The following is a 15,347-nucleotide window of genomic DNA, read 5'->3' as shown; positions in this document are numbered from 1 at the left end:
TTAATGTATTCCCCCCGCTATGTTTATAAAGCTAGACGTGGGGGTTTCTCTAACAGGATGGTTCATACTAAAGTTTAGTCATGTTCACACAGCCTTATACGGTTTTTGGAGCACAACAGCTTTGAGGTCAGCAGCTCGGAGGTGTCCTCTGTCTGCCCACAGAGGGCATAATGGTCGAGAAATCCTCTTTGGTACATCCACCGAGGTGGAATGGATGTCTAGAAATAAACAGCTCGCACATTAGAGGTCAGTTCCCACAAGTAAAAATCAATGGGTTTCATCTTAGATCTTCATCCGGTCAAATAGTTATGAATCATCACAAATATAATTGCATTGTTTTTTGGGGGGCAGATGTTTTCTTTTTAATGTGACCATACTACATAGGCTCAGTTTGCAAATACATGGTTTTAAAATATTCAGCGCCCTTCAAAAAGTTTTGAATTTGATCAAGCAGTAATTGCGTCTCGAGAATAAAACGATCAGAGTTTCCGGCCCGCGTCGTCTGTATACTGAGTTATTACTGTGAATGTATTTCACAGTGTGAAGCAGTGACAGTATGGCTCGCGCTGCACGCAGGGAAGGGTGATGGGGAGAAAACGCAGCCTGGTCCCTGTTGTAAAGATTTATTGAGCCAAGGCGAGGAAACGTGGTACGACTGTCAGAGCATTCTGGGTTAGGAAAAGTGTGTTTTTCTGTTAAAACACGATGGCTGCCTCGGCTGACCAATTAGTGGATGAATAGACTGAATTATTTGTGATTGCAGCTCCGCATCCACTCTGACTTGCTTGCTGTTTATGTACAAAGCTGAATTAAAACAGTGGAGAGATTGCCATAATATAAGCAGTAATGATTATCCCCCAATCTTATAGTGTATGTATATATATATATATATATATATATATATATACACATACTGTAGATAACAAGCCACAGAGTTTAATATTCAAAACCGCCTTGAACTACTTAAACTGAAGACTTCAACATATAGAGAGGATCTCCTCGCCGTGGATTCCTCCCAGAGGAGAAAATGTGACCGCACCAGACATTCTTCTGCTGTTTCCGTCTCCCCGTAGCTGTTGCATGTTCTCTTTCATCACAAAAGAAAACAGATAAATCAAAAGAGCGCCATGAGGTAGCGAGGAAATGTCAAGCTTCTGTTCAAAGCGGATGCCTCGGTTTTCGGAAAAGGGAATGCAAGCCCTGGCCTTTTGACACCCACGCACATATTGTTTTATTCAGATTCTCGACGTCCACTCCAGAGCTGACGCCTCCTCGGCTGAAACCAGCGAGACACTGTGCCCAACATTCTTGATTACTTCCCCTTGCTTACATCGATGCTGTCGTGCCGCCCACTCCCCTGCTACAGACGTGTTTGTGCTCTCGTGTGAGTAGCACAAATATACGCTCGCACATAACACACATCGCGCATGTGCTTTCCACCCAGGCTGGGCCGCTGAGATAAAGCTATCTAATTATATTCCTCATTTGCAGCTCTGATCCATAGAATAGATCCTCCCCAGCCACTAACACCGGCCTTTAGCAGCCTGCAAGCCATTGATCTTGCTGTGTTGTGACAGCTTTGGCTCATACAAACCACACGCATCGCGTTCCGTCTCCCAATCACGAGTAAATACGTGCACGTGAAAATGTCCTTGTATGAACTGCAGCGCGTGCATGTGTGTACAAATACTGTGTGTACATGTAAGAGAAGGTGAAAAGCCTGCAACACAGTTTTCTTTAATGTGTCTGCAGCACTGATTCTGCAGCAGTAGCAGCGTCCTCCAGTAGCATACCAAGACGCCATCTGGCAAAGTCTCATTAAAATGCTAATTCATTTTAATAAGAGACAGGTAATAAACTGCAATTATGTATCGTCAGAGAGATGGCAGAGAGCGGGAGTTTGAGGAAAGTTGGCTCGCTAATCAAGAGGCTGCGTCGCTCGCCACCCCCTCAAACCCACATTTTTAACCTTAACTATTACACTTAAAGGGATAGTTAGGCTGGTTTGAGTCGGAGTCGTATGAGGTACTTCGGTGTACAGTGGATGGCAGACGGCACATTCCCCGTGTGGAGAACCAGCACGGGAAATCGGAAGCAATCAATATATGTTTAAGTGTACACTATATTCAGAATATTTTCACTGCTTTATCTTGCCGTCAGACAGGGAAATTACCGTTGCTCTCTTCAAAGCAGACAGACTATTTTTAAAAACAGTATTGATACGTTTTACTTTCAGTGAGTTCTCAGATGGGAAAATAATGTAAATGTTGTGCAAAAAAAAAAAAGGATTTTGTTTAAGGTGGCTTGTTAAAAGATCAAAATTTGAAACAGCCAATCAAGAGCCGATTTTAAAAAAATTATCAAAACATTAGTTATATACAAACAAAACATTGTAAATCAGATGAATCAATCAGCAGAAACCTAAGTTAAACAAATATCCTGCATATACAGTATGTTTTTATAGTTTAAATCAGATTTCTTTTTACCACTCTGTTATGTATTTACTGTACATGACTATCACATTCGGATTTGGATCACATTCAAATCCCAATCTGTAATCATATCTAATATAAAACAGTTGTAAATGTAATGTGTATCCTCTGCACTTGGCTTTCCCGGACTAGTCCTCGCATTGATCTCCTCAGGACGAAAGGGAAACTACACTTGAAAGACAGAATTGGGTCATGTGTGACATCTTGTCGTCATATTAGTGCTGTCACCTGGCGCGAACAGCCCCCAGACCAGATGGCAAGCAAACCAGTCGTTTAGGCCGAGCTGCCCTTGTCAGGCGAGATCTTGTAGCCTGACCAAGGTTTAACACATGCTGGCTCCAAGTCCGTTCCTGCAGCCCAGCCGCGGCTCAACTGACCCCGTTGCATTTAATCAAACTTAATTATGTAAGAGGTGTATTTACAGTTGCATTAAAATACCATTTTTTAAATAATTGTGTACTTGCGTTTAGGTTTTTGCAAACCTGTTGGGGGTTAAATCTGCTCCAAACCAAATTGAATGAGGCGACACACCGCGATAAGTGTGTTATCTGCCCACAATGACTTTTTTCTCTCTCTATCCATCTGTGTAGTGCTGATTACGCTCGAAAGAACCGCCGTAGCACTCTCCAGTGACGTTTATCTCCACGGGAGAAATCAAAGCCAGTTATATATCAACAATTTCTTGATCCAGAATGAGGTCTGGGCCCCCACTCGTGCCCTTCATTCAGACCCTGTGTGTCCTTGGGTGGACCGTACCGAGGGATGAGGCAAGTTCAGATGGCGCTGCAATACAGTCTGCCCCTCCCAAATTACTGGACACTTCAGGTGTTACTGCTTGGAGCGAGAGAGCGATTAGGATATAATGTACCACATAAACGCGATTGAAAAGAATTGTCATATGACCTGAAACTGAAAAATTTATTGTTTATGTTTTTCAATTTCTGTAATACATCCTGCAACCTTTTCTTTTTACGATTCTTCTTTTCAGGGCCGCCGACTATCTCCAGTACACAGACTCAGCAAGCTTTACATGGAGAGAAAGGACAGATCAAATGTTTCATTCGAAGTACGCCTCCTCCAGACCGCATTGTAAGTACACCAGATTTTTTTATTTTTTTTATTCATCCTTTTCTCATCTTGCAACTATGATCCTGAATTGATATTTTATGGATCTACAGTACCTAAGCAATGCACATTAGACGGAGTAACGACCACTCTCTCTCTGTATTGGAAATACAATTCCTGACCGAAACTTTGATGCAACGTCTGACCGCTCGATTAATCCATCAACTACACACTGTCAGCACGTAAAACAGAATTTTCAGCGCCATCATTTGTGTTCCCATGAAAAGGTGGGGCATGATAATACTGTTTGGTGCACACTTCTGCTCTGTTAGCACTGATCCCATTAAGATTTATGGACCTTATATAAACAGCCTACAATCTGACCTCACGTTGTGTCTATTATTAATTTGTGTGTGTGTATGTGTGTGTGTGTGTGTGCATGTTTGCATATGCATGTGGTTAATTGCCATACTTTGTCATCTAATGTGTGCGTTTATTATATTGAGTATCCAGCATTAACTAGCGACATAATTAATGTCGGGTTTATTACAGAGCGGCGCCTGCAGAGGCTGGGTTGTTGGGTCTTAACTGTTTATACTCAATTTCTAAACTATTTATTTTAGTTACAGTCCACATTTCCAATTTTTATTTGCTTTATGCACACAGTAATGACAAATAAATAACTATCCTGTATTGTCAGACCCTGATCAGGAAGAACGCCACACAATTCTACATGAAACAGGCAACGAAAGCTGCTCCCGTTTCAAATAAACGGCATTTTAGCTCAAGGCAACACTTGTAACACATTAACACTGCATGTTACATGTATATTATTTAACTCTATTTAATCCCCTGCTCATTAGTGCAAGCTTGGACTTGAACGTGTTGTTCACATCCTCACCATCATCTCCTCTTCCTGGCTCTTTATTCCATGTAATAAATAGCCTCGCTGTGTCAAATATAAATCAGTAAAAATGATACATAGCCCATGCAGTCTGACAAAAAGCAGTAACTTAGTGGCATGTGTTTCATTACCATACCTCTGCATAAATAAATCTAGCATATGCAATTATGTTTTCCTATATTTCCCTCAACCCAAACCATAACAGTGTTTTTAGCATCGACAATAGAACATAAAAGCTCTACTTCCCACTGATTAATGTCCCTCTGAAACACTGCACTACTCACCAAAGACAATGAGCTAATGACCCCACATTGACCAGTAAGTCATACCACCTTCTTCCAGAGGAAAACACTGCCATCCCTTTGTTATTGTAGAGCTCCAACTCACTGTGATTGTGTGTTTCCATGGAGATGAGCACTGTAAGCGACGTAAAGCTGCCCGGCACAGAGCAGGGATCATCCAAGAGTATATAGATGAAATCCACATAATGATCGCCGGTTAAAGCCATCCCATTAAACATCTTCTACAGAATGCTAGAGCCCAGTGGAAGGTAGAAATAACTCATGAACACTGGGTAGTTGTATGAAGCACATGTGTGTGTTGGTTTTGTTGCTTGTGATAGTCGTTATAAGAGTCAGAGTCGAACAGGTTTGCATTCTTCTTCTTTTACAAAAGGAGGTTTCTTCAGCCATGTTTCCATCCACACATGTTTATGCACAAAAAAGAAAAGGCTTTTACATTTGTTGAAAAAGATTTGATGCTCTAAATTAGTATGAATTATTACATGACAAATAATTAACTCACATGACTCTGCGTCTTCCTAAATATTCCCATAATATGCTTGTCTCAGCATGAAACATGGCCAATAGTAGGTCAAACTAAGGACAATTAAAAATCCAAACAAACTGAAGACCTCTTCATCTTTCTTTCATAGAAATGTTCAATGACTGTAGTCTAGTTTATTTGCTCCAAACCAATTGATAGAAAGGTGCAGAATTTGCATATTTGTTTGTTTGGTTTTTTTGGGGCAAAATTACAAAAGTGCGCTTGAAATTGCTTGATAATTAAATGGAAAGACAGCGTGCGTAAACATCATGTCTTACCTAATTAATAATGTTCTGTGATCAGTTGAGCTCAATGCTAATATCTGAATGCCAACACGCTCGCAATAAAAATGCTGACATTCTGAGACTCAGCACTTCACACACAAGGTTCCCAATGTTTCCCATCTTAGTTGAGTACGCTATCATGCAAAGAAACTGCCTAATAGCACATCATTTGTTAGGTCATAAACTGGACAAATTAAAAAGATTCCCCTTGCTCTGCCTTTCTTCAGGCCTGGTCATGGAAGGAAACGGTGTTGGAGTCCGGGACGTCCGGCCGCTACACCGTGGAGACGGTCACCACGGAGGAAGGTGTCATCTCCACGCTGACCATGAGCAACATCGTCCCGGCCGACTTCCAGACCATCTACAACTGCACGGCGTGGAACAGCTTTGGCTCGGACACGGAGATCATACGCCTGAAGGAACAAGGTGGGAGCCAAGGTTCGACAGGTTCCACCTTCCTCTTCTTTGAATCACGTGGCTGTGGTTTTTTTTCCAGACAGTGGTGGATGGTGACAAAGCTTTCGTGTTTTGTTTGCATCACAGTTCGGTCGTGCCTGCTCTGTGACCTTGTGGCTCTATTTGTTGGGTCTTCTTTGTGTTTGTGCTTTTGTCGATATGTACAAGTATGCATGAGGCGGGATTTCGGAACAGTTCGGAATCATTTGGATGCACAATGACACATGTTCAATGGATGTTTGTCGTGTTTAATATGTGTACTTTTATACAGCAGCTATGTATATACCAACACCATTTGAGATTTAAAATGCCCCCCCCCCTCCCCCAAATTCTATCAGAATAAAACTTTGAAATAAGCATTTCACCAACTATGAACTACAAGTTGATGATACAAAGTTCCAGTTTCATGACCTACATTCTGAAACGTTTGATGTACAGTAAATGAGATGATGACATGACAATTAAACCTTGACAGATGAGTTTCCAGGGTTAACAATGAATGCAACTCCCTGGCAATTTGAACTGGTGACCCTTACCAAACACTGCATGCTGAATATGAAACACACAGTGCCTCCTGCTTTATGTAAAAGAAACATTTAACACATTCTCTCTTTCAATTGCTTCTGTTGACCTTTTGCCCCCCACCATAGGGGAGGCTGTGTTTTCTATGCACTTATCACCAAATGATGAATTATAAGCAGCTTATGTGAAAGTGACAGTGATCAATGAAGACATTAAACGGGCTTTAATGGTGTTGGGAAGGCAGTGGGTTGTTTTGCATTTGTTTAAAATGTGAGAAGGTCATAAACGTGGGCTGGTAACTCGGGCCATTAAAGTGTGCTTTAATGAGAACCTTTAATGTCGGAGCAGCACATAGATGCGCCTTTAATCTCTTCCTGGTCACAAATGCACTATAACATCCTCCCAGAGACGCGCAAACATGATTACGCTTAAACTAATGCACGCAGTCTCGTACTCCACTCGGTGAAAATAAAAGCCCCCGGTGAAAGGCTTCTATTAGCCTAAATGAGTGTAAATTAAAAGTTATTAGACAGTGGGATAATGAGACAATAATAGGAAAATGTTTACCGACACTGATAACAGGAGGTTTAGTAATTAGTTTTCATCTGAATTGCAGGAAATAACTTTTGTCTGTGTGTGTGTGTGTGTGTGTGTGTGTGTGTGTGTGTGTGTGTGTGTGTGTGTGTGTGTGTGTGTGTGTGTGTGTGTGTGTGTGTGTGTGTGTGTGTGTGTGCCACTGGTCCTCTGTATTTTTTTTTTATTTCATATAGTATTGTGCCTCAGGGATAATGTCAAAGTCACTTAGAGGAATGCAATGTAGCATATCTTTCCTTAGTTCCTGTTTGTTGCAGAGACATAAAAAGGGGAGGGGGGGGGCAGAAATGAGGAGACCTGCTGTGCCTCTTCTGTACTTTACATACTTTATATTGAATTCAATGTACATTTGAGATGTTTGGTCGTATCTGATCGTGAGAAGGACGTTTCTCTTTTGTCTCTCTCTGCAGAATCTCTCCCAGTGGCGGTGATTATCGGCATTGCTGTGGGAGCTTTCGTGGCCCTCATTGTTCTCATGGGCACTATCGGAGCGTTCTGTTGCACCCGCTCCCAGAGAAGTATGTCTCCTCTTCCCCTGTTACATCCTCTGATGCATGCATGCCAAAGTACTGTATTGCCTTGCAAGCACAGTAAGAGGGGGGGATGAACAAAAAAAAATGTCCATCTATTCAAATCAAGACATCGCAAGAATTTGGTTGCCAGCTGCTTGGAGGCATTTCTGACAAAAGATAAATATCAGGAACATAGTGTCACCCTGAATACGAGATGAAATCACTTGTTGAGATGGACATCTTTTTGTGGAGTAGAGATAGCAGGGTTTTTCTTCTTTTATAAGGGCTCATTTCATGCAATCTCAGTCTGGCTGCATTCACTTTTGAGGCTATTTACATCCTGCGCTATGTTCACTGCCACCCACCCATGTACCAAGTGACTCAGGTTAGAGACAGTCAGCCACTGTCTCTATCCAAGAACCAATTTGTGCTACTGGTCCCTTCAGCATGTTTATTGTCTGTATACTACAGAGGAAGCGCACCTGGTTATGCCCTCACTGCCCGTCTCCATCTGTGCTCACCAGAGAGAACTTGCAAGCAAAATTAAGACAGAAAGTAAGACCTTGTTATATGACAGTTATCACCAGCATTGTCCCAAACTGAATTAGCCGCCGTGGAAGGCTGTGCGAGATTGCATTTGTGTGCAGAAAAAGATAATCTTTCGTCGGCGGGAAACAAATGATTAATAATGCTGTGGGTTGTTTTTTTGTTTTTGTTTTGTTGGGGGGGTGGGGTGTTATCGGGGGGGGAAGCTCTCGCAAACCAAACCCAGGGACATTTGCTAAACTGCACTGAGGGGAAATGATAGTGTCAACAAATCCATAATGGTGTTTATCCGGCACATTGAGATATACATGTCATCCGTTTATTGCCAGATCTGAAAGGAGTGGTGTCGGCGAAAAATGACATCCGGGTGGAGATTGTTCACAAAGACCACAACGCAGCACGGGAGAACGAAGAACACACCTCCATGAAACAACTGATGGTGAGTGTGAGTGTCACAACGTACTACTTTCCACTTCTTGTTAATAATATATGCATATATATATGATAATTTGGTAAATCATGTTTATTAGAACAGATGCATGTGGATTCTATATGCCCTGGAGTCAAGACATGGGGGCTTTATCGATGTCCAAATCCTGTGAGCAGAGCGGCCCCCAAATGCATTGTAACTGTTTTGATGCTGATGCATGCTGGGTAATCCTACAGTGGGTGTACTTCTTGGAAGTGTACCAGTGTGTTGGTTATCATGCGGCTGCCCCAGGGCAGGGCTATTTGCAGTGTGAGATTTTGCATTTTCTTTCACAAATACTTAACAGAGTCGGTACATGATGTAAGTGGTGGGGGGGGGGTGAGCTTAGCTACCTTACAAATCTGCATTTTGTTAAGATAAATAAAAGATATTCAGAGATGCATTATTAATGCTCCCTGTCAGCCCTGAATGAAGGTGAAACACGTCGACTGATATTAAAAAAAGAAAGAAAAAAGAACAAGAACAAATGATGAAAGTGAAATCACGCTGTCTCAAAATGTCTTTTCACTCTGGGTGGAAGAGCTCATGGTGACTACACAGACTCTTTGCATATATATTTCTTGATTTCTCTGCAGGTTGAACGGGGCGAGTTCCAGCAGGAGTCCGTACTGAAGCAGCTGGAGGTATTACAAGAGGAAGAGAAGGAGTATCAGCACATTAAGGTACGACTCGTGAGCAGGACTGAAAGGGAGGGCGTCTTTGGGTCGGAGGGGGGTCTTTATCAATTCTGGGACTAAAATAGCAGAAATGCCTTATTCGCTACACGTGATTTTCCAAGGATAAATCCAGAGGCAAAACGACTCCGGTTACAGGTCTGATTAGTATTAATTAGACTCTCATCAAAGGTGGTTAAAGAAATTAGAGACTGGTTGGCCCTTTAGCTGTTATTAAAGTTATTTAAAGTGTTACTTACATGATATAGATGAGGCTGGAATGTGTTGAAGGACTTATAAGACTTGGAGAAGCTGCAGGCAGTCATTAGGTACAATGATTTTGATTTTAACATTTCTAGCCCCTTTAGTAATGTACTGTACTATTCTCTTAATTAAAAAAAATAAATACATTTATAATATATTAAAACCTGTCTTTTTCAACATATTTTCCTGGCACATTAAAAAATGAATAAAGAATGTGTAACATGGTGTCAGGTAAGAAAAATACTATATTTAGAAACTTCATGACCCCACGCGCTCCATCCACTATTTCATCAGTGACATCCACTCTGCATACATCCTTTGATAGCCCTGCTCTATAAATTCTATGGAGCCCATATACAGGCTGGATCTGTACATATGAAAAAGGACCCGAATGCTACATCCAAGTGTGGGTCTTATTCAGAAAAAGCAGGATGCAATGAATATGATAAAACTGACTCTAGTGCTATTTATAGCTGTCCGGCCATTTGCATGGCAATGAACGGATCAGTCTGCACGGATGAGGCTTTGCTCTCAGTTCCCCCGTTGCACACGAAAGCACTTTACCACTTCTCACTCCTCCAATAAATGATCCACATGCGATTTGGCAGATGAGGGGGATATCTCAGGAACGCCTAAAGGGAATTTCTTCAAATTTGCCTCAATCATCCACTCGGACTGATTAGATTTTGATCATCAAAGGTCACTGTGACCTTAACAAAAACGCATTGATGGCCACAACTCAAAAGTGAATATGCTAAGTCTAACAATTTGTCTAGTGTTTAATAAGATACAATTATTGAGTGATGGCAGTAAGGAAATGCATGGATGCCGTCTGGTTTAGTGAAGGCACACACATGTTTTTTATCCACTAAAGCTGCTTCTTATGATAAATAGTCACAGTGGCATTTTACACTATCCATTAACCAAGCAAATTCAATTTCAACTGAAATGCATTATGGTCTACCTTTAAACAGCCTCCCTGCAATTTGTTCCCACATCCTGTTCCTATGCAAGATAAATTCTCAATAATTATGCTGCTACTACGCCTTAAGAAGAACCCCCTCGGTGCTTTTCATGTAAATCAAGCACAGCGGATTATCTCAGCGGGTGTTTATTCCACCTATGACCTGCATCGTTGTCGCCAAGACTGCCGACGAATTTGCATACTGCAGTGTATATTTAATACACGATGACATCACCTTTCTGACCCAATATGAGGTGACACAGGAGATGTTGTCAGTAGCACGGGAACAAACAGATTCTCACCTATCCGTGGCGCTTTTGTCCAAATGAATGTGGCCGGCTCCCTCGAAGGTGCTTCTGTTGTGTTCGCCTGCTTACCTGCTCCCTCTGAAGCTGGATTTTTATTTATTTATTTTTTTTATCCTAGTTAATGACAGCATGCATGAGGCGAGAGCAAAGTGAACAAGAGATGAAGGCCAGACACGAACAATCTCCCCGTCTGCTTTCTGATAATGACGAGCATAACTAGAATCCTCTCAGTTTCTCCGTCTCTCTCACATTTCCCCGTTATGAGCATTCTTCCTGTGGGATTTGCCACGGTGCACGCTATGCTTGACATTCACATGCATACACACGAGGACATGGAATCACACACACACACACTTTCATGCCCTCACCGGACCCTTAGCAACAGCACAACGCATGCATCTATGCAGACAACACAGCAGAGATGAAGTCTCAGAAGCCATTTTTCGTGCAAACATGAAACCACGGACGGTACAATCCGTTTAGGGCCAATTAAAGCTGGTATGTGCGTGAACTTTGCAGTGGCACGTCGGATGCCAAACTATGAATAATCAAGGTCGGCTTAATTAACGAGAAATGTGATTTTTAAGGTGAGCCTGGAGGCCGAGTATATCCTAGCACTAAGCTTTGCCACTGTTTCTTTTTTTTGGGGGGGGGTTCTCGGCTTGTTTCCTTATTAATTCACACTACCAGTTTGATCTTGGCTCCTGTTGAGCTTAGAGACAATAATGCATATAAACAAAGGGATGGTTTCCCTTAGACCTATACAAATACACATAATAATAATCATCATCTTTCTTTACTGTATTTTCAAAAGGACCCTACAAATGGCTACTACAGTGTCAATACCTTTAAGGAGCACCACACGCCGACCATGGCTGGTGGGAACCAGTCCACTGAGGTGAGAAACCCCACCACCTCAGGCACCCTGGGCAAACAGCGTGTGCCAACGGGCATGTCCTTCACCAACATCTACTCCACCCTGGGAGCAGGCCCCAACCGTCTCTATGACTACAGCCAGCGCTTCGTGCTGGGCATGGGCAGCAGCTCCATCGAGCTGTGCGAGCGGGAGTTCCAGCGCGGCTCGCTCAGCGACTCCAGCTCTTTCATCGACACGCAGTGTGACAGCGGCGTCAGCAGCTACAGCAAGCCGGACGGCTACGTGCAGTTCGACAAAGACAGCAAGGCGTCCGTCTCCTCCTCCTCCCACTACTCCCAGTCCTCCTCGCAGAACTCAGACCTCACCCGGCCGCTCCAGAAGCGCATGCAGACCCACGTCTGACTACCAGCGAGGGAGAGCGTTTGAACGGGGCGGGGGCGTAACAAGCAGCCGGGATTGTAAAACTGTGACAGAATCAGCTCCCAGGAGCCCCCCCAATGTGACAATGTTACTGGATGCCTGGAGATGCGGGGGGCTGGTTTGCTTTAATACGACGTGTGACTTGCTCAGACTTCTCAATGTCCCTAAAAAGTGGATCAAGAAGCCTTATATTTCCCCTCATCCTTAACTCACCATCACCTCCTCTTTTTTTAGCCCATTATCAGAATTGTGCCATGGAGAGTTGTTGTTTTTTTTGTTTTTTTTTGGCCAACACCGAGACAATGGAAGGTTTCAATTTAAACATTAGATCCTCTGGTGTCTGGGATGGATTGTTTGCAGAGGGCAGTGCTACTACAAAGGCTTTGTGTGACATCGGCTCCCATGGCAAGACCATTTTTGCCGTTTGAAGCTTGTCATTCAGAAAAAGAACGGAGATCGTTGTTGCAAGTATTGAGGCACTCGGCACGGACATCAGGATAATGAGTGCAAACCAGTGTCCTGCCGCTCTGTCGTAGATTGAAGCACAACAATGAATGTGCATGTGTTTTTTTTTGGTTTTGTTTTTTGTGAAAGCAATAACTCTTTCCTCACCCCAGACTCCATCGTGATACAGTGCGCTGAGCTCGGCTCGTTGACACTCGCCTCTTTTGTAGGTGGAAGAAAACCTCCTCTTTGTTTGCCCACAGACGCTTCGAACGTTTAAAACAACTGTTTTGTTTTTCTCTCCACAGCAGTGTCTGGGCCACAGAGCTGGGCAGAGATCTCATTTCACATCCCTGAGTCATTATTTTACTGTGACACAAAAAAAAAAAAAAGTATATCAGTATACATACGTGACTGTCATTTCTTTTGCTAGCATCTAATTTCTGACTCTGGTTTCCCCCATGAAAGGACTCGAAGTGAGACATGAGCGCCTCTTATCGTCCATATCTACTTTGCCTTGAGGGTTTGTTTGATCTGTGTCAATACAAACTTTGACTAAGCGACACACACACACCGTACGCTCTTCTGTTGACGGGGAGCTGCATCCTCCGTGGCGTTCCGAGCGCGCGGCGGGGAAAGCCATATACTTGAGGGTACTCCGCTGAAAGAAATGTAAACATTCTATTTTAGCTGAGCTACTTACTGTGTGGTTATCCCATTGCTACTGTCAATATCACTGTTGACACTGGAGCTTAGTGCACCCTGACTTGTACACCTACCCGTGATCGTGGCGGTCATCAAGGGGACATGCAGGGCAACATTTTTAGAAAAAGTGTTTCATCTACGCTCGCCGCTGTTCATTTGTGGAGCTGATTGGTGTCACGCCGACATCTTATTCAAACGCGTCCTTTCATTTTTGCTCCGTTCTGCCGTGTGTGACATATATGGAATTGGATTAATTATTAAATCACTGACTGTGTTTGTTTTAGTTGAGAGTAGAGAGAGAAGTGATTTAACTCGCAGCTACACACACACACGCGCGCTCATGCTTTGCGTAAAAAGATTTCAAAGTCAGCCTGTCATCAAGAGTGGCAGAACAAAGCAATGACTCGGGAGTGTTGGCTTTTTTTTCTGTTGTTGTTGTTGTATTTTTTGCAGGACTGAACACTGGGAATCTTAATAAAGATGCGTGCGCAGGGCAGATACTGTAAAGCAATCAGGCGATGCTATGTTATCACACCGCACTATGCCAAATTAAAATTTGGACCTCTACGTTCAATTTGAACCCAACAAAAGTTGTGATCACAACTCATCGTTGTCTCCTTAAGCTGTGTTAAAGCAGGCCCGTTACTCAGGGCGACCAATTTAACCGCACACAGCGTTTCTGTAACATTTTACTTTATAGAATCAGCTTGCTTGTTCCTTGAAGGGTTAAGAGGAGTTCTTGGAAACTAGCAGCAGATTGCTCCTGAAAACAGTGGCTCACAATGCCAGTGTCACTCCCGTTTTGTCATATCTAAACTAAAAAAAAGTATACAAGGTTACAAAATGTCTGATCTTATTAGGCTGTTTTTTTTTCTGTCAATTTGGATGAAGAGAGCCTGAAACAACCCTTGAACAAGCAAAGGCATTTTCGACAAAATCACGTTGTTGTTGTTGTAAGCACTTTATGTTTGATATTCAGGGCTTTTGAATGGAGTTTTTCCACTTGAGTGCCAGTGGTTTGGACTACAAATGGATTGGCGCCCATTGTACAGCTTAAGACAAAAAGCTCTGTTTCAACGCTGATAATCCAGTTTGGCACTTAGCAGACTGTATATAAATCTCTAATGCTGTCTTTCTCTGTATATGATTTTTCCTGGCTTTTCTTCCCTCCCCAGTCCGATTTCACTATATTAGAGCTCCGCAAATCCACGTAGGATCAAAAACTGTATGCCAGACAATCATTTTCTCTTTGTTTCCCTTCCAAAAAAAATGCCAACAACCTTTCTCGTTTCTTATAAATTCCATGAAAGGCTTCGTGTGAGCAGTTTCTCTTCCCCCAGATCTCACGGGGGACAACTCACAATCTGTACACCGAGCACATGGGAGGCTATAGGATGAGAAGCTGAGCTTAGCAGGGACAGCTTTGAAGTGCAGTGAGAGGTTATTATACCTTCAGCCCTTCTGAGAGATGCCCAGATGCCCAGCAATATATTGCATATATTTTTTATATATTTTTTTTCTCTCTTCTCTCAGCATTTATTAGAGCAGGATCAAATTACCTTGATATCAGCAGGGGTCTATAATATGTGCTCTAGTTTGCGTTGGACAGGATGCAGTTGTCGTCTTTCTTTTTTTTCATATGTTATGCATCAGTTGATACCCACAGCTTCGGAATACAAACGTTACCCTCAACAATGTTACTGTTCAAAACTGAACAGACAAAGACAAAACAAAATTTGCTTTTCCTCCCCAAAGGGTCCAGTTTGACTTATCTGATGCAACTCCTGCACAGATCCAAACATCTACGCTTTCCCCAGTCCACAGAATCTGCACAGCGAACAGATAAATATTTGATAGCCCCCCCCCCCCCCCCCCCCCCCCCCTCCAACCCATGTGAGGACAAAGTCCGCCCCACCCACCTGTGGACGGCACTCCCAGCTGGTGCTGGCGGCGCCCGTTGGCCTGGCTACGTGCGGCGTACAGATGCCAGGGCATAGCAGATGAATAAACACCAAGAGCCGG

The 15,347-nt window shown here is 42.9% G+C and overlaps 1 protein-coding gene across 3 annotated transcripts in view; it reads left to right on the top strand.

Annotated features, from left to right (window-relative positions):
- The window catches only part of kirrel3b (kirre like nephrin family adhesion molecule 3b), a 144,173-nt gene extending 129,133 nt beyond the window's left edge, over positions 1–15,040 (top strand). For 2 of the 3 annotated variants that reach the window (XM_084020209.1, XM_084020210.1), the window contains exons 10-16: positions 3,481–3,581; positions 5,798–6,008; positions 7,553–7,660; positions 8,126–8,209; positions 8,530–8,645; positions 9,266–9,352; positions 11,694–15,040. In XM_084020209.1, coding sequence (XP_083876335.1) covers positions 3,481–3,581; positions 5,798–6,008; positions 7,553–7,660; positions 8,126–8,209; positions 8,530–8,645; positions 9,266–9,352; positions 11,694–12,158 — 1,172 coding nt within the window. In that variant the 3' untranslated portion in view covers positions 12,159–15,040. The remainder of the gene's footprint in view (positions 1–3,480; positions 3,582–5,797; positions 6,009–7,552; positions 7,661–8,125; positions 8,210–8,529; positions 8,646–9,265; positions 9,353–11,693) is intronic. The other variant, XM_084020211.1, reaches the window with a different exon arrangement.
- The last annotated feature ends 307 nt before the right edge of the window (positions 15,041–15,347 follow it).

The sequence above is a fragment of the Eutrigla gurnardus genome, assembly GCF_963514095.1.
Source record: "Eutrigla gurnardus genome assembly, chromosome: 10".
Classification (NCBI taxonomy): Eukaryota; Metazoa; Chordata; class Actinopteri; order Perciformes; family Triglidae; genus Eutrigla; species Eutrigla gurnardus.
This window is presented reverse-complemented; position numbering and strand designations above follow the sequence as displayed.